General features: G+C 40.3%; 1 protein-coding gene across 1 annotated transcript in view; it reads left to right on the top strand.

The window, feature by feature from the left end:
- The window catches only part of vps37d (VPS37D subunit of ESCRT-I), a 36,667-nt gene extending 16,156 nt beyond the window's left edge, over positions 1-20,511 (top strand). The window contains exons 3-4 of the mRNA XM_034177684.1: positions 8,773-8,855; positions 18,968-20,511. Coding sequence (XP_034033575.1) covers positions 8,773-8,855; positions 18,968-19,507 — 623 coding nt within the window. The 3' untranslated portion in view covers positions 19,508-20,511. The remainder of the gene's footprint in view (positions 1-8,772; positions 8,856-18,967) is intronic.

The following is a 20,511-nucleotide window of genomic DNA, read 5'->3' as shown; positions in this document are numbered from 1 at the left end:
TGGTGGTGGTGGGGGGGGGGCTGCGGCCTCAGCTGCAGCATGGAATGTTAAACTTCCTGTCAGTGTGTGCGCATTGCACAGATGGTGTTGCACGTCCCCAGCAAAGCAGGATGGGCGGGGATCTGTCTTTCCTGTGCAAAACATCTGATTCTCATTTCAGACAACACGGGGAGAAAAAAAAAAGATGAATGAGGGTTTTCTTGAGGCGAGTAATCACAGCAGGAACAAACTGTGGAGTGGATCCAGAGTGAGACAGACAGCTGTTCTCTACCTCGCAATCTGAAGTGACATTTTCAGGTGCAACTGCAACCATGAGTCCATTTTTACCTTTTTCTCCTGTCAGAATGTCATAATTATTATACTGTGTGTTGGTGAAGTGTTGATGGCATGGTATTGGTTTTTGTAGACAAGATAACTCAAAAATGGCTGTATGGATTTCCTTCAAACATGGTGGGAATATTATTTTCATAGATGTGTAGAGGAGATTCAGCTTTGGAGTAGTTTGGTCTAAGACCAAAGATTGGGCTCAAGGAAAACATGGTTGAAAAAAGTATTATTTTTTTAAACCTTAACAACCAAGAAGCTTAGATGGTTATTACAAAGCACATACTGATCAGTAAAATATTTGAGATTGATTGGTATGATTGATTGATATGAAAGACTTCATGATGAAGCCACACAGACACCATATGATGATGTCATACATAGAGCCCGACCGATATGGATTTGTTGATGCGATATTTATAACGATATTTGGACGAAGAAAATGCCGATAGTTGATAAATCAGCCGATTTTTTTTTTTTTTTTTTTTTTTTTTTATGAATATAATGTTCTTTTTTGGACCCTTAACAAAAAAGGTATGAGCTAAAAGCTGAAGCTTTGTCCTCATATTGATTCACTTTATAACAGAGAAGAATTTTCAAGTTCAAAAAAATGCAAAAATGCAATTGGAGCAGTTAGGGGGCTATTCAAACGGGCCAACTAGTAAGATCTCACTCCTGAAAACGATCTTTGCCATATTGTGTGAGGTAAATCTGCCCTACGATTGGATTTTGGAAAACCATGTGACGGAGAACCAATTCCGATTGGACACTCACATTGCGCACGTCATCACTCGTTTTCTATGAGGAGTACCAAAATGGCCAACGGTGGATCGAAAGTCTGCGGAGTTAACTTTTCAGCAAAACAAAAAAACAAAAAAAAAAACAGTAAGTTGCTATCTCCATATCATTAAAAAGTTATTTACAATTTAGTAAAGCTTGGTCCCAGCCATCATATACAACGGCATCGGCCCCAGAGGGTTAATGGGGAACGGCAGTAATTCCCAGAACCCTTCTGGAAGACCAGTGAATCTGAATGTTTCAACCTCTTAGCAGTAAATGAAAGTTTTTCATGCTAGAAATAAGGTCTACACAACATGGGCTTAATAAAAAGCGTAACCGATGCAATGAAGCACATTTGACACATTACGACATAAACTTAGTTAATCAAACTGAGTTGAACTGAAACAGGAGAAATGTGGGGTGAATGTAATCGCAAAGTTATTACAAACAACATCCTTATAGACTTACTTGTATGCTTTTGTCAGCCGATCAGTGCAGTGTGACGGCGAACTACGGGGGCCAGTGATGAATACATTTAAGCAGGGGCGTAAGCAGCTCTCAGTTGAATGGAGTCAGAGCTCCATCTACTGAACAAACGGTGCAAGGACATTTTACATTGCAGACACAAACATTATTTCAGTAACTGTTCTGTTTATGAGAAATTATCGGCGTTCTATCGGCTAAATTTCGGCTGATAGTGAGTACTTTGAAAAGGGCTTATATCGGCCGATAATATCGGCCGGGCTCTGGTCATACACAGTCAAAAAATACCATTATACACATTTATGTGTATTTACTGGTTCATTTATTTTGGGTGAGTGGAGTGTGCAGGGTATCCATCAGCCCTCTGGTGTCTTTCAGCAGGATTCACAAGCACTGACTTCATTATACAGTATCGTGCAAAGGTTTTAGGTATCCCGGGATTGAATAAAAGTAGTATTTGATTTTCTACTCTTTGGGGGGGATATCAACACAAACTCAGTTCCAACAAAAGTGAATGAGAGTTATATATATATTTTTTATTCAATAATCATAATTTCTTTGTAAGTGTACTATCCAGTAGAAACCACACAAACACAGTTGCAGACGATCATACAATACTAAAATGATTGTAAAACACAAATTACTCACTTTGAGTTACATTTTTCTTAATATAGTTTTGAGGTCCTGCGACTTTAGTCTGGTGCAACTTATACACCTTTGCACAGTATTGTATATCAGTACAAATCCACAATTGCAGGACGTGAAAATATTATTTTCAGTTTAACAGCAAAACAGATAAAAAAAAAAAGCTGCTTTTAAATTTTTTTTTTCTCCCCAAAATGATCTTCTATAAACATTCAATTAAAGAAGTAAAAACAGTCTGAACGCTGCTCATTCGTTGTGGTCATTTTACAAAGTCAGTGTTAGAATATAGCAAGACTGAGTTACAAAGAGATTAATTTGGTACTTTAGTTTCTTTTTAATAATTTTAATGCATTATCACCGAAGTTCGACTTCGTCAAAATGTCTCACTGATTAAAGTCAAGCTGAACAGCTTGTTAATTTATTGAAATAAAAAGTTTGAATGAACACAGCTTTCAAACCGCAGCAGCAGATTGTTTTTGTATTATTATTATTATTATTATTATTATTATTATTGTTATTATGTGTCTCCAGACGTCCGTCTTCACGCCCTGTACATTGTCCGTATTTGTGAGTCTGGGTGCAGCTGTTATTGATTTGGGATTGTTTGTGAACAGTAAGATGATGCTTCCTCTGGGATAACAGCTGACTTCGTATATCCGCTGCATCCGCCAGAACAACGAACACAGTGTCGAAACTCAAGAGGCTTGGCTTTTTTTTGGTGGGGGGGGGGACTTTCCATGATCTTATTTGAATTGAAGTCATGTTCTTGACCAAATGCACACCTCTGACACTGACGTCCTGGGTTATGGATGTTGTTTTTACTTAGTCTGAAGTTTGGTGTTTTCAAGAACATGTTCATTTTAAATTCTTGCTAAGATTTTAAATCGGATGTTGTTCACAAAGCCTTTGATTCAACTGACTGGGCTGCTCTCTGGAATAACCCAAGAATTCCCGGGATTTCAAAGAAGGCAGAATCTGTTTCCCAGTGAAGACGTGTTCATCAGGGATCTGTTCTGGCTCCTGCACTGGTTTGGATGTTGACTTCACAGACGATGCTGTGCAGAATTCTGAAAGTGGTCACAAATGTGTGCGTCAATCAAAAACTGATTTATTAAAACATGCAAAGTAACAGACTTTTATACAAACTAAAATATAATGCTCTCCAACATTCAGTGGAGTATCGTAAGAATTCAGAAAAACCAGATGGTGGCTTCATTTCCCCATCGCCAATGCCGCTTTGTGATGCTCCGTTTTCTCGTTGGTCAGTTTTTCCTTTAGTGCCAACATAAGTGGGTTGTCACGGCTGGTGCTCTTTATCTTGTTTTTCTTTTGTACAGTGAAGCTAGATTTTTGACTGTTTACCGTGTGCATGCTAGTTCATATTGTAACATGTCCTGGAAGATGAATATGTACATATTTCCACATACCGTATTTTCCATAGTATAAGTTGTGGTTGTTTTACTAGGTTGAGAGGTCCTGCTGCTGCTGTGGCTTATATAATGCAAAATCACAATTCACGGCCATAAATTTTCATTACAAGGGAAATGAGAAATGCACCATTAAACTGTAAAGGAAGAAGAAATTTAAGAAGGCAATAAAGGGAAAAAAATTGTTTTCAGCTGAAATACCACACTTTTGAATCAAAAGGGGCTGTTATTATTATATTTTTTTCTACCTGGAAGAAACATTATTTGAAACTGCAAGGATGGCTCTTTTAACAAAACAAGTAAATTACCCTTGAGTTTAGCTTTTAAAAATGTAGTAAAGAAGAGTTTTCAAACGCTTCATTGCATTGCACGTTTACTTCCATTCAGTGGCTGAAAATTTACTTGTCACGGTTTGTGCCTCCACATAGTGACATTAATTAGCTTATTAGCTGTGTTCCTTAACTCTGTGTGTGTGTCTTATAAATAAATAATGCAGTGATTAAATTCATTTTGTCTCTTCTTGGATGAAGTGGTAAATGCAGTTTATATGTTTGATTCCCCCCCGTAAAGAGGCATATTTGGGCATATGCGTGTCTTTATATTCCAGTGGGACTTGTACTCTGGAAAATACTGTATTGATAGCAAAAATAAACTGTGATTGCATTTAGTTTATTTATGTAGCAGCAAATGTCAGCATAAGTCACCCCAAGGCACTTCACGTGGGTAAAGTCCAAGCTAATCAAACTCTGCCTGTCCGTCTGAGATTTGAGTTGACTTTTAGGTGTCCAGCGAGACACTTTTCTTGTCCAGGACAGTCAGACGATGTTAATGTCACAGCCTGCGAGTTGTAATAGAATTAGAAGCAGATGAGAATGTTGATGGTTGCATCTTATATTTCCTGTATGGTAGAAAGCACAAAGGTCATTGGGTAGAGCAGGTTGTCTATTCACCAGAGGTTTAGCAGATCGAATCTCAGTCCAAATCCATGTGTGTTAAACCTGAAAACCCCAAATTGCTTCCTGTTCTCCTGGTTTCTGCGAGTGTGTGTCACTTTGGATGAAATGTGAAACAATATGAAATGAACACTGGTGGAGAGTTGATTGGCCGTGTCTCTCCAGTGTGGGTTCAGAGCTATTTAACCATGATTTCACTCCCCAGTTTTACCCCATTTCTCGCCCCAGGACAAGCCACGCCCTCAGCAGTAACGGCCAACCCACAGCTGTAGCTCTGTTTTCTGTCCAGTCTAAGTGTTTCAGCAGCACAAGTGATGGCTTTGCTATGGCAGCAGCAGCAGCACGTCACTTTTTATTGCCTCAGAAGAGATGAGTTACTCCATCCGGCGCCATTCACAAGTCACAGCAGCATCGTGCCGCGATGACCTCCTGGTCTGCTGAGTGACTCCGCCCCTTATGCTCTACCTCACAAATGGAGGTCATGTACATGTTTGTTTTCCAAGCTGTCTCCTGTCATTACGTCTGCAGAGTGGGGTCGAGAACACGACCGTTCCTGAGCGAGAACTCTCAAAGCTGACACAGACTGATGGATTATTTACGCTCAGGTGATGCTACCAAAGATGAGGCATATTAAAAGGCTCACATTGCGGGAAAACCGTTATAGTTTAATATTTCATCCTCGTTCTGTCTACCTAGAAAACACTGATCTTGAAGTGAAGTTTTGGTCTGAAACAGCTTATTTTCGGACTTCCGTGACACACGTCACAGAAGCCCTCATGTTTTCTTGGACAGACACATGGTTGCATCCCTCTGTGAAGTTGGGGAGGGGGGGTGGTGACAGCAGGTCCCTTCTCTTTTAAGAGCAGTGGTAATTTTGTCAATGAAAATTTTGACAAATATTTTGTTGACAGGTATTTATTTCATGTCTTAATTTTTGTGACAGCGTGAAGTGTTTTTTTTTTTTTTTTTTTTTTGCCAACAATCACTTCAGTTAAATCTTAAATTATTTTGCAGTATTTAGGACACCCGAGCACTCTGTCTGAACTCTGCACATCCACACTAGTATTTCAGTGCCATAGAAATAACAGGTTATATTAATTCTGTGTGAACACCGATGTCTGTGGAAAAACAGTATCTGTGTACTTGTTATAGTTAAATATTTCATCCTCATTCTATCTATCTAGCTCATGATAGACAAAAAAAAATTCCAAAAACTAAAAAATAAGCAAAAAAGGGGAAAAGATCCCAAACATTTTGGATCTTTTTCCCTTTTTTTTAATTATTATTATTATTATTATTCAACCGGCGTTCCAGTTTTTGGAAATCCAACCAAATGCAAGAGATTATAAAAATTTTAAAATTTAGTCATGGGTGAACTTTTTCAATCAAATACAGAAAAAAAAAAAAAAATCCATTGATTTTCATTGTTTTCTAAGAAAAGCTCATCAGAATATAATACAGGACTATGGGGTTGCAAAAAAATTTGTATCCCTAGTAACCACACCCATCTCTCATTTATGTGGAGCATTCTTATCCTCTGTTTTTTGGCCATAATAAATATTCCATTATTTCACTTTCTTACGTAAAATGAATCTCCTTAGCCTCGGGCTAAACTCTGCAGTGGGGAGGGGAAGATTTGTGCTCAGCCACGGTCCAGGTCACCTCTGCCTAGTGTGTGTGCACACTTATGTTAGCTTGTTGAAAAGGTGCCCAACGTGAGCCCTTTAAAGTGCTACAGGAGTTAGACAACAGGAGAATAACTCAAACATTATGATGTTTGTCATTTTTCCAAGCCTACTGTTGGATATCAGCTGGACCTCCTAGGTTGTTTATTACTGACGCAACTCGTAAACATCCAAACATGACAAAATTCAGACACTTAGTTTGTGGACGGATTGGAGCTAATCTTCTGCACGTGTGAAAAAGCGGCGGCCCAGAATAGTTGTATAAACAGAAGCTTGTATAAATCTGCTCACGAGGACATTTGACACAGGATTTTGGTTAGAAACACGGGCATCTCTGCAGACTTTTTTTTTTTTTTTTACATTTTATTTATTTATTTTAAATTAAACTGTTGGTATTTGTCAGTGACTTCAAGCATGGTGATTCTATAAACAGCTGATGTCCACATGTGGAAGATGCTGTCCACACAGCAGACACCAAACCATGCTAGCTACAAGCGTGTGTGTGTGTGTGTGTGTGTGTGTGTGTGTGTGTGTGTGTGTGTGTGTGCGCGCGCGCTTTGTGGACGTTGCTGTCTGCGTCAGCCTTTGTTCTAAAGTATAAAACACATGCACATTGAAATGTCTCCTGAGAATAGATCCTACAAGCACAAAAAGGCTTCTTTGTCCTGACAGTCGCAGCGTTTGTTCACTGTATGAATGTTTTGGTTGTTGCGCTGTGAATGGATGATTCCTGCCTGACAGATTCTTTGTGATCAGTGTTTTCTCTGTCAAATGGCGACTATCTCGAGAAAAAAGAAGTTATGCTCTGACCTTTATGTGCTGGTCTTGTTGGGGTTTGGAGTGAATATGGAGAAAGCCATGTTTTGCAGGTCCTTCCTTATCCTGATCCACAGGAGGCAGAAACATGTTCTGTGTGCACGTATGACTCCTGCATATTTATCAGGCGGGTCGTGACCGTCTACCCTCAGGCCGAGGGAAAGGCCTCTGTGTGAAATCTGTAAAATGCACTCAGTGAATAAACTCAAACTGCTGAAGTTATGATGCTTGCCTGCCCCCTGCTGGACACATTTGGGGTTGCTGCAGGGTAAAATCTTATGTGTGATTGGAAATTAACAGCAGGTGTAGTTAAGGATACGTGCTGCTTGTGGTCCACCAATTTGATCTTTATATGAGTGGGCATTAGACCTGTTCTAAATGTCAAATGTTACAAACTCTTTTGGGCCACATGTTGTTCTTGTTCCACTAATAAAATGAAAGATCTTTGCCAAATTTATTGTAATCAGACATTGTTTAGGGCTCCCCCACAAAGCAAACAAGCAAAAAGGGGAGATGACTTCCAGTAATGTTCTCCTCTGGGTGATCAACAAACCACCACTTTTTGCGATTAGAAGCATCACATGTACCTGTAAAAGAAAAATAATGGCATCAGTGTCTTCTCCCGTTAGGGTGACGTTGACTTGCCAGAGGAGGGAGAGGAACATGTGTCACTCTGGGGGACCTATAAATCTTATCTGATTGAGTTCAAATTTGGTCTGCACCTATAAAACCCCAAGTGGAACAAAAACATGTGGCCCAAAGTCTCTCACAGCCTTTATTTTTTCATGATATAACATGAACAGCCCTAGTGGGCGTGTCACGGGCCGGCTCGGGTGTGTCACAGGCTGCAGGCTGGCTCAGATCTGAGAGGTTTTTTTGTGACACACGTCACTCAAGTTTAAAACAAACTGTTTCAAGTTGTAATTTTTCCTCATTAAAGTGCTTCGTCATGCATAAACTTACACACACACACTCATGTTCAGTCACTTACTCCGATTAAGGGTCGCGGGGGGCTGGAGCCTATCCCAGGTGTCATTTGAGGCGGCGGTCACCCTGGACAGGACGCCAGTCTGTCACAGGGTCACATACCGACAAACACACACATTCACACCTACAGACAATTTAAAGTTTCCAGTCCACCGAACCTGCATGTCTTTGGTTGTCTTTGGATGTGGGAGGAAGCCGGATCACCTGGAGAGAACCAAACATGGGGAGAACATGCAAACTCTACACAGAGAGGCCATAGGTGGGAATCGATCCCATGACCTTCTCACAGTCTTACAATTATATCAGAATGTTTAATTTGAAAGGTGTAGATTAAATATCATTGTAGAGACTAACAGTCCACTCAAACTTATTTTTAAAGTGTAGTTGTAGTGAGGGACTGAAGCCTGAACCCGCTGGATGAAAATGATTTGTTTTGCTGTAATCTTCGATGTTGTAGTGGAGCTTTGTAGGAAAATTTTAAAAAGTAAATCTGATTATGTGGTAAGTAAATGGAAAGAATGAGACTAAAATGTTTTTTTAGTTTTGTGGTTTAAAAAAAAAAGTCACTACATAATGTTTTAGGAAATTTGCTCCTGCTCTGGTTTTCCTGCATGATGATGATGAGGATGATGATGATGGGACTTTGCTGACAGAGATTGTTTGTTGTTCCAGAGGCTCACATCCAGAAGCACAGCCTGCAGGGGGCGCTGAACCTCCTGCGGGAGGAGATGACCCGAGCAGAGGAGCGTTCAGAGGTAAAAAATTTAAACATTGCGTTCAGAGGTAAAAAATTTAAACATTGCGTTCAGAGGTAAAAAATTTAAACATTGTTCTATTTAAAAAACTAACAAACAAAAAAAAAAAGTCTGAACAATGTCTTTCTTGGTAGATAAAAATGTGCACTAAGTTTTACAGTCCGATCAAAATGAAGCAGCTGATTTAGTTTCTCAAAGTAATTTCTGAAGGAAACAAAAGTTTTCACTGCATCCACAAATGACTACAACCCCTGGCAAAAAATTATGGAAACACCGGCCTCGGAGGATGTTCATTCAGTTGTTTAATTTTGTAGAAAAAAAGCAGATCACAGACATGACACAAAACTAAAGTCATTTCAAATGGCAACTTTCTGGCTTTAAGAAACACTGTAAGAAATCAGGAAAAAAAAATTGTGGCAGTCAGTAATGGTTACTTTTTTAGACCAAGCAGAAGGAAAAAAAATATGGAATCACTCAATTCTGAGGAAAAAATTATGGACTCACCCTGTAAATTTTCATCCCCAAAACTAACACCTGCATCAAATCAGATCTGCTCGTTAGTCTGCATCTAAAAAGGAGTGATCACACCTTGGAGAGCTGTTGCACCAAGTGGACTGACATGAATCATGGCTCCAACACGAGAGATGTCAATTGAAACAAAGGAGAGGATTATCAAACTCTTAAAAGAGGGTAAATCATCACGTAATGTTGCAAAAGATGTTGGTTGTTCACAGTCAGCTGTGTCTAAACTCTGGACCAAATACAAACATGGGAAGGTTGTTAAAGGCAAACATACTGGTAGACCAAGGAAGACATCAAACAGTCAAGACAGAAAACTTAAAGCAATATGTCTCAAAAATCGAAAATGTACCACAAAACGAGGAACGAATGGGAGGAAACTGGAGTCAACGTCTGTGACCGAACTGTAAGAAACCGCCTAAAGGAAATGGGATTTACATACAGAAAAGCTAAACGAAAGCCATCATTAACACCTAAACAGAAAAAAAAACAAGGTTACAATGGGCTAAGGAAAAGCAATCGTGGACTGTGGATGACTGGATGAAAGTCATATTCCGTGATGAATCTCGAATCTGCATTGGGCAAGGTGATGATGCTGGAACTTTTGTTTGGTGCCGTTCCAATGAGATTTATAAAGATGACTGCCTGAAGAGAACATGTAAATTTCCACAGTCATTGATGATATGGGGCTGCATGTCAGGTAAAGGCACTGGGGAGATGGCTGTCATTACATCATCAATAAATGCACAAGTTTACGTTGATATTTTGGACACTTTTCTTATCCCATCAATTGAAAGGATGTTTAGGGATGATGAAATAATTTTTCAAGATGATAATGCATCTTGCCATAGAGCAAAAACTGTGAAAACATTCCTTGCAAAAAGACACATAGGGTCAATGTCATGGCCTGCAAATAATCCGGATCTTAATCCAATTGAAAATCTTTGGTGGAAGTTGAAGAAAATGGTCCATGCCTCAGAGACTGCAAGCTGTTATACAAGCCAGAGGTGGTGCAGCAAAATACTAGTGATGTGTTGGAGCGTTCTTTTGTTTTTCATGATTCCATAATTTTTTCCTCAGAATTGAGTGATTCCATATTTTTTTCCCTCTGCTTGGTCTAAAAAAGTAACCGTTACTGACTGCCACAATTATTTTTCCTGATTTCGTATAGTGTTTCTTAAAGCCAGAAAGTTGCCATTTGAAATGACTTTAGTTTTGTGTCATGTCTGTGATCTGCTTTTTTTTCTACAAAATTAAACAACTGAATGAACATCCTCCGAGGCCGGTGATTCCATAATTTTTTCCAGGGGTTGTATATTTGAGTTTAGACTTTGAGTTTAAACAGACACTAAACTGGATTTGCCATATTTATCTATTATTTAATCTTCTGATGTTTTCAAAACTCAATGGTATATGTATTACCTGTGAAAATAAACAGGCAAATAAATTAATAATGACAAAAATTCTCAGCTGTGGCTACACAGTCATGATTAAAACTTTTAGTTTGATCCTCCTGATAGTAATTTTATTCATACACGTTTCAAATCAAACTACAAATCAGCACAAATATTAGAAGAAACACAGTCGATTAAAAATGCAATTACAGACAGTCACCCAACACACCCCAGAAAATAAAATTACTGTGCAATAAATGAGTCTCATCATTTTCAAACACACACACACACGTATATGTGTGTATGAGAGCTGTTGTGCCTGCACTAAATGTCCACCAGGTGATGATATTGTTCCATTTCAAGACCTGTGGGACATGAGAAACATCCTACTTACAGTAGTAGAGGTGCGTGTATGTTTTGCATAATTCTATAAAATCCACCAAATGAACCAGTTGGTATCTTGGCAGAGAGATGAGGAAAAAACTTTGAATATCTCATTTATGGGCAGAGTTTCTCATCATTTTTCCTTTTTCATTTTTTTCAAGTCTTAACATAACCCATAATAATAATAATAAGCATCCTGTTTTAACTCGTTGTGCAGTGGTAACAAATCAGATGATGGATTGAATTTTAATTTGATTTAATTTTTTTAAGGAACTGTCTGTTATTGAGGTTCTTGAAAGAAAAACTGTTCTACTGTTCCAGGATCTGTTTGATCCAAACAACTCTCCTCCTATCGATGTCTCCGATACTCATTCAAGTGATCGGTTACACACCTATTCCACAGAGCACCTTCATCCCAAATAGCAAATTGGAGCGTGTTTTGAAGCATCACAGTAACTTCTTGATCCATCTTTTGTCAATCTTGAACTAGCTTGGTAGACGCGGTAATTACGGCCATCATGTACACCAGTTTCGAAATCAAAAATTTCATCCCGATTTGCCACTTCAGTGTCATTATGCGGTCACTTCAGGGTGTTTGTAGTCTTAGATGCTCCAGTCATGTTGACACATCTTTAAACGGGATCGTGCTCATGAGTACATCTTGATACTTGTTTGTTGCGGTGCTGGCTGAGAATGTCGGTCGCGGCTTTACATGCTTTCATTTGTAGGTGGGTTGCCAGGTCTGCACATTATAAGCCAGCCTGATCAGAGGTTAGGCCGGAGTGAACAGTTTCATCCCATTTTTGCACTTTTTCTGGATCGTGGGGATCAGAATTGAACGGTGTCCTGTGGTATAGGTATCAAGGTGTCTGTATTAGCCCCTCTGGGGCAGTTTGTTGTACAGCCAGCAGTAGAACACATTCATACATACATAAACATAACATGATCGTAAATATGGCATGAAAACTCACCAAACAGTAAACATAATAACACAACATAAAATAATAAGAAAACCTAGATAAAAACCACTCATGTTAGTGTTTAAAAATCTAGTGACGGTGGGAATAAAAGAGTTCTTATATCTATTGGTCTTACATCTCTTGGACATAAATCTACGACCAGGCGGAAGCATTTTGAACTCAGGGTACAAGGGGTGACTGGGATCATCCAAGATCGACCTCACCTTCTTAATGGATCTATTTTTATATGTAGATGGCAGGTCAATTAAGGAAACACCAGCAATCTTGTTACACTCATTTACAATATGATGCAGACGGGTTTTGTTTTTCAAAGTTAAAAACCCATACCATCAGATAAAAGAAAAGGTAAGAACAGATTCAATAAAACAGCAATAAAACATCTTCATAAAAGTGCTGTCAATCAATCAATCAATCAACTTTTTTCTTATATAGCGCCAAATCACAACAAACAGTTGCCCCAAGGCGCTCCATATTGTAAGGCAAGGCCATACAATAATTATGAAAAACCCCAACGGTCAAAACGACCCCCTATGAGCAAGCACTTGGCCACAGTGGGAAGGAAAAACTCCCTTTTAACAGGAAGAAACCTCCAGCAGAACCAGGCTCAGGGAGGGGCAGTCTTCTGCTGAGACTGGTTGGGGCTGAGGGGAAAAAACCAGGAAAAAGACATGCCGTGAAGGGGGGCAGAGATCGATCACTAATGATTAAATGCAGAGTGATGCATACGGAGCAAAAAGAGAAAGAAACAGTGCATCATGGGAACCCCCCCACAATCTACGTCTAAAGCAGCATAACCAAGGGATGGTCCAGGGTCACCCGATCCAGCCCTAACTATAAGCCTTAGCGAAAAGGAAAGTTTTAAGCCTAATCTTAAAAGTAGAGAGGGTATCTGTCTCCCTGATCTGAATTGGGAGCTGGTTCCACAGGAGAGGAGCCTGAAAGCTGAAGGCTCTGCCTCCCATTCTACTCTTACAAACCCTAGGAACTACAAGTAAGCCCGCAGTCTGAGAGCGAAGCGCTCTAATGGGGTAATATGGTACTACGAGGTCCCTAAGATAAGATGGGACCTGATTATTCAAAACCTTATAAGTAAGAAGAAGAATTTTAAATTCTATTCTAGAATTAACAGGAAGCCAATGAAGAGAGGCCAACACGGGTGAGATATGCTCTCTCCTGCTAGTCCCCGTCAGTACTCTAGCTGCAGCATTCTGAACCAACTGAAGGCTTTTTAGGGAACTTTTAGGACAACCTGATAATAATGAATTACAATAGTCCAGCCTAGAGGAAATAAATGCATGAATTAGTTTTTCAGCATCACTCTGAGACAAGACCTTTCTGATTTTAGAGATATTGCGTAAATGCAAAAAGGCAGTCCTACATATTTGTTTAATATGCGCTTTGAATGACATATCCTGATCAAAAATGACTCCAAGATTTCTCACAGTATTACTAGAGATCAGGGAAATGCCATCCAGAGTAACGATCTGGTTAGACACCATGCTTCTAAGATTTGTGGGGCCAAGTACAATAACTTCAGTTTTATCTGAGTTTAAAATCAGGAAATTAGAGGTCATCCATGTCTTTATGTCTGTAAGACAATCCTGCAGTTTAGCTAATTGGTGTGTATCCTCTGGCTTCATGGATAGATAAAGCTGGGTATCATCTGCGTAACAATGAAAATTTAAGCAATACCGTCTAATAATACTGCCTAAGGGAAGCATGTATAAAGTGAATAAAATTGGTCCTAGCACAGAACCTTGTGGAACTCCATAATTAACTTTAGTCTGTGAAGAAGATTCCCCATTTACATGAACAAACTGTAATCTATTAAACAAATATGATTCAAACCACCGCAGCGCAGTGCCTTTAATACCTATGACATGCTCTAATCTCTGTAATAAAATTTTATGGTCAACAGTATCAAAAGCAGCACTGAGGTCCAACAGAACAAGCACAGAGATGAGTCCACTGTCCGAGGCCATAAGAAGATCATTTGTAACCTTCACTAATGCTGTTTCTGTACTATGATGAATTCTAAAACCTGACTGAAACTCTTCAAATAGACCATTCCTCTGCAGGTGATCAGTTAGCTGTTTTACAACTACCCTCTCAAGAATCTTTGAGAGAAAAGGAAGGTTGGAGATTGGCCTATAATTAGCTAAGATAGCTGGGTCAAGTGATGGCTTTTTAAGTAATGGTTTAATTACTGCCACCTTAAAGGCCTGTGGTACATAACCAACTAACAAAGATAGATTGATCATATTTAAGATTGAAGCATTAAATAATGGTAGGACTTCCTTGAGCAGCCTGGCAGGAATGGGGTCTAATAAACATGTTGATGGTTTGGATGAAGTAACTAATGAAAATAACTCAGACAGAACAATCGGAGAGAAAGAGTCTAACCAAATACCGGCATCACTGAAAGCAGCCAAAGATAACGATACGTCTTTGGGATGGTTATGAGTAATTTTTTTTTCTCTAATAGTTAAAATTTTGTTAGCAAAGAAAGTCATGAAGTCATTACTAGTTAAAGTTAATGGAATACTCAGCTCAATAGAGCTCTGACTCTGTCAGCCTGGCTACAGTGCTGAAAAGAAACCTGGGGTTGTTCTTATTTTCTTCAATTAGTGATGAGTAGAAAGATGTCCTAGCTTTACGGAGGGCTTTTTTATAGAGCAACAGACTCTTTTTCCAGGCTAAGTGAAGATCTTCTAAATTAGTGAGACGCCATTTCCTCTCCAACTTACGGGTTATCTGCTTTAAGCTACGAGTTTGTGAGTTATACCACAGAGTCAGACACTTCTGATTTAAAGCTCTCTTTTTCAGAGGAGCTACAGCATCCAAAGTTGTCTTCAAAGAGGATGTAAAACTATTGACGAGATACTCTAACTCCCTTACAGAGTTTAGGTAGCTACTCTGCTCTGTGTTGGTATATGACATTAGAGAACATAAAGAAGGAATCATATCCTTAAACCTAGTTACAGCGCTTTCTGAAAGACTTCTAGTGTAATGAAACTTATTCCCCACTGCAGGGTAGTCCATCAGGGTAAATGTAAATGTTATTAAAAAATGATCAGACAGAAGGGAGTTTTCAGGGAATACTGTTAAGTCTTCTATTTCCATACCATAAGTCAGAACAAGATCTAAGATATGATTAAAGTGGTGGGTGGACTCATTTACTTTTTGAGCAAAGCCGATAGAGTCTAATAATAGATTAAATGCAGTGTTGAGGCTGTCATTCTCAGCATCTGTGTGGATGTTAAAATTGCCCACTATAATTATCTTATCTGAGCTAAGCACTAAGTCAGACAAAAGGTCTGAAAATTCACAGAGAAACTCACAGTAACGACCAGGTGGACGATAGATAATAACAAATAAAACTGGTTTTTGGGACTTCCAGTTTGGATGGACAAGACTAAGAGACAAGCTTTCAAATGAATTAAAGCTCTGTCTAGGTTTTTGATTAATTAATAAGCTGGAATGGAAGATTGCTGCTAATCCTCCGCCACGGCCCGTGCTACGAGCATTCTGACAGTTAGTGTGACTCGGGGGTGTTGACTCATTTAAACTAACATATTCATCCTGCTGTAACCAGGTTTCTGTTAGGCAGAATAAATCAATACGTTGATCAATTATTATATAATTTACCAACAGGGACTTAGAAGAGAGAGACCTAATGTTTAATAGACCACATTTAACTGTTTTAGTCTGTGGTGCAATTGAAGGTGCTATATTATTTTTTCTTTTTGAATTTTTATGCTTAAATAGATTTTTACTGGTTATTGGTGGTCTGGGAGCAGGCACCGTCTCTACGGGGATGGGGTAATGAGGGGATGGCAGGGGGAGAGAAGCTGCAGAGAGGTGTATAAGACCACAGCTCTGCCTCCTGGTCCCAACGCTGGACAGTCACAGTTTGGAGGATCCAAGAAAATTGGCCAGATTTCTAGAAATGAGAGCTGCTCCATCTAAAGTGGGATGGATGCCGTCTCTCCTAACAAGACCAGGTTTTCCCCAGAAGCTTTGCCAATTATCAATGAAGCCCACCTCATTTTTTGGACACCACTCAGACAGCCAGCAATTCAAGGAGAACATGCGGCTAAACATGTCACTCCCGGTCTGATTGGGGAGGGGCCCAGAGAAAACAACAGAGTCCGACATTGTTTTTGCAAAGTTACACACCAATTTAATGTTAATTTTAGTGACCTCCGATTGGCGTAACCGAGTGTCATTACTGCCGACGTGAATTACAATCTTACCAAATTTACGCTTAGCCTTAGCCAGCAATTTCAAATGTCCTTCGATGTCGCCTGCTCTGGCCCCCGGAAGACAATTGACTATGGTTGCTGGTGTCGCTAACTTCACATTTCTCAAAACAGAGTCGCCAATAACCAGAGTTTGATCTTCGGCGAGTGTATCGTCGAGTGGGGAAAAACGGTTAGAGATGTGAACGGGTTGACGGTGTACACGGGGCTTCTGTTTAGGGCTACGCTTCCTCCTCACAGTCACCCAGTCAGCCTGCTTTCCCGACTGCCCGGGATCTGCCAGGGGGGAACTAACGGCGGCTAAGCTACCTTGGTCCGCACCGACTACAGGGGCCTGGCTAGCTGTAGAATTTTCCACGGTGCGGAGCCGAGTCTCCAATTCGCCCAGCCTGGCCTCCAAAGCTACGAATAAGCTACACTTATTACAAGTACCGTTACTGCTAAAGGAGGCTGAGGAATAACTAAACATTTCACACCCAGAGCAGAAAAGTACGGGAGAGACAGGAGAAGCCGCCATGCTAAATCGGCTAAGAGCTAGTAGCTACGCTAAGCTAGCGGATTCCTAAAAACACACAAAGTGAATAATGTGTAAATAATTTAGAGGTGATTCAGCAGAAGGAGTGCCCCAATCAAGGCACCAAACAGGCCATGAAGCAGCACAGGCAACGCACGACAACAGCGAACGCACGACAACGGTGCCAAAATAAAATAAAAATCGACTAAACACGCTGTGGAGCAGCACAGATAACGCACGACAACAGTGCTAAAAAATAAAAAAATAAAAACGAAAGCGTTAGCAAGCTAGTTAGCTTGCCAACGCTGATGAAAGTTAGCTGATAAAAGTGCTCCGTCGCGATGTTTCGACCGTTAGAGGTCTTCCTTAGGCGTTGGAGCACAGTAAAAAAGTAAAAAAAAAAAGTAAAAAGGTAAAAAAGTCTTGAAAAAGACTGTTAATTCAAGTCCACATTAAAATGCCTGAGTTTACAGTAAAAATGCATATGTTGGTGAGCTTTCTTACATACCTGCTCAATCTGATGTTCAAAGGATAATCCACTGTCAATAAAGGTTCCAAGGTATTTATAGTTCTGTCTAACTTCCACAGCCAGACCATTAATAACTACAGGAGAAATGTCATCCTGCTTTTTCTTGAAATCAGTTATCTCTTTAGTTTTGTTCACGTTGATATCTAAAAAGGACAATAATATTCTGAAAGTCTGTTATTAATATGGACTGAGTTTACTGAGTGACATTGACTGACTATAAGATGAATAATCTGTTCTTTAATGTTTTGATTGTAGAATATTGTATTTTTTTTTTTCCTTCACAAAGGGAATTACACACTGTTAATCCGCGAAAAACACTTTTATTTAATTACGTATTTTGGAAAATTGTTTTAAATTAGATATTTTGCTATGACTGTAGGTCTTAAATCCCAAACCCTAATTTGTAGTCAAGTTAACATTGGGGTATATGTCTGTTAAAATTCACAGGAATGCAGCAAATTGCACCATTTTTCTAGAAAATGGTGCAGTTTGGTCCCCCAGACCCCCAACTCAATATTGCTCCCCCAACTTTAAAAAGGGTTCTGAGTCTCAGGTGTGATCTAAGGTATACATGATTTAGACCTGGTTTGACTATGCGTTAGAAATTTGGTGTTTGCGTTTATAAAAAAGAACATAACGGGGGGGTGGGGGGTGGTGGGTGCCTTCAATATGGCTAGTACCTAGGGCCCAGAATTTGTTGCTATGCCCCTGATTACTGTATTCAGTAAAGTGCATAGTGCATCATCAGTTCCCCTTCCTGACCTGTATGCAAATTGAAAATCATATTTGACAAAGTCTAAAAGAGCATTTTTCACAGTTTTTTCAAATGTCTTAATCACTAAAGACGTAAGTGCAACAGGCTTATAATCATTAAGCTGCTTAGGTGCACTGATTTTTGGCACAGGAACAATTAAGAAGTATTTCCATAAACTGGAGACCTTGTGGAGATAAAGAGAACATTTAAAGATGAAAGAGAAGCGCTCTGCCAGCTGGTCAGCACAGTTCCTAAGAATGCAGCCACCAATGCCATAGGGGTGTTAAGCAGCAGTCACCATCTGCGCCTGTGAGAACCCTCACTGAACAAATCCTGGAAAACAGTTTGATCCCTGTAGAACTTGGCTGTTCTGCTGAAGACGTCGACTGATTGCTGCGGTCACATAAACACACACGTGTTGAAAGACAGTCTTATATGACACGTGCATTTTATCTATTTCATCCATTTACAAAAACGTATGAAACACAAACAGTGTGATGTTATCAAAGACTGCTTTGGCTTCACCACAGAGGCTCAAAGTCGGTTCGTCACATCCTCGCACTGCTTTTAAGCATTGCCAGGTTGTCGGCTATTGTTAGTCGGGAAAAATGTACTTTCAGTGAAATGTTTTGGTCAACAAACTCTGCAAAAGGTTCCTGAGTAAACTGCCATTAAATCTCCTTCCTCCAGGGTTTGTTTGAAGGACTCCCAGGTTTAGACCCCTTTCATGTCATCCTGTCTGATGATGCTGTTTATTTGTCTGCTCGGCTTCACAGGAGCTGCTGGAGCAGTTCATGGAGGGAACTGTAAGTCTGGATGAGTTTTTGGATTCTTTTCAAAGCTCCAGGAAGACTTACCATATCCGCCGGGCTCAAGCGGAGAAGATGCAGGAGGTGACCAAAGCCCAGCAGCAACCAGCCAAGACAAAACGAGCGGCGGAGCAGGAGAGCAAAGTCCACAAGGTGAAGGAGGACTCTAAGCAGGCAGAGGAAGCTCCCCGTCCCAACGGCTTTGTAGCCCAGGGACCTCTTAGAGTGTTCCAGGTCCGCTACGGCCTCACACCAGCCATCCTGCTTCCCCGTTACCCCGTTTCTCCCCCAACTTCAGCCCATCAAAGCAGGACACCCGCCCCTGAATCCCAGATAGGACAACCCCACATCTTCACCAGCAGCACCCCACTCTCTGGACACGGTCAGCCGGTTAGCCTCAGAGTTATTGGACAGTTACAAGGAGGATGGCCCGCCGGCGGTCGGCCAGTACGGCTTCAGCAGCTGTATAGACCAAACCCTCAGCAGCATGAACCGCCGTACCGATAAGATGGAACCGTAGATGAGGATCTGGTCAAAGTGCCTTCAAAGACATGGAACCAACCAGTGGCTTTCAGCTGGAGTATGTGAGGACTGATCCAGAGACAGTCAGCATGGCGGTGGGTCTGTCCAACATCTGTGAAAACACCAAAGTAGCACATGGGACACAAAGGGACCTGTCACAGACGAACAGAGGTGAGGAACTGCTTCAGGAGTGTTTCCAAAAACTCAGGAATTTATCAAGTGTCTTTCATCAAAGAACTAGGGACCATTGTACTTCCTGAACTATAGTTCTCAAGAGGTTTTTTGTCTCTACTCCAAGGTAGGTATATTTAAGTGGTACAGGAACTACTATGTGGAGCTTACAATACTGAGCAATTGCTGATTGTTCAGAAACAAGTTTTGTCTCATGGCCGTTCAGTCGCAGTCGAGCACAAGACGGAGGAAAGTTTTCAGACTAAAAAACAGCATGTGTTATGAAAAATGGAAACTAACAACACTGTCCTGGAAGTTAAAAGTACAGCCTGGCCGATATATCTGTTGCCCGATAATATCCGTCGATGTGATCGGCTTTATTTTTGCAGATATGAAAACTTATTTTACAGAATAAACAATGCAGAAAAACACTTTGCTGGAAATGGTGTCATTACATAGTTTGTCCAGCAGAGGGCACTCTGATAGCATTGTTTGCCCTGCTGTTAAGCATGGATGGGACCCCATCACCCCTTGGGCACATTAGCTACAGGAGACAGAGGCAAAGTGAGCAGCTGGCCTTCATTTTCAATCAAAGTGGGTGTTTCACAGCCACAAGAGAGAAGTGCTCGCTATGCCGTCAGCTAGGCAGGACCAAAATGGAGGAGATGTCTATTGTATGCAAATTCTGAGCGATGCAACATGGCGACTGCCAATCCAGGTGATGACAGAGTGATGTACGGTGTTTGGTTGATGGTTATATTTATAGTTATTTATGTGTTTATTTTGTAAAAAAAATAAGCCTCAGTTATAAGCAAAAA

This window comes from Thalassophryne amazonica, chromosome 9 (assembly GCF_902500255.1).
Source record: "Thalassophryne amazonica chromosome 9, fThaAma1.1, whole genome shotgun sequence".
NCBI lineage: Eukaryota > Metazoa > Chordata > Actinopteri > Batrachoidiformes > Batrachoididae > Thalassophryne > Thalassophryne amazonica.
This window is presented reverse-complemented; position numbering and strand designations above follow the sequence as displayed.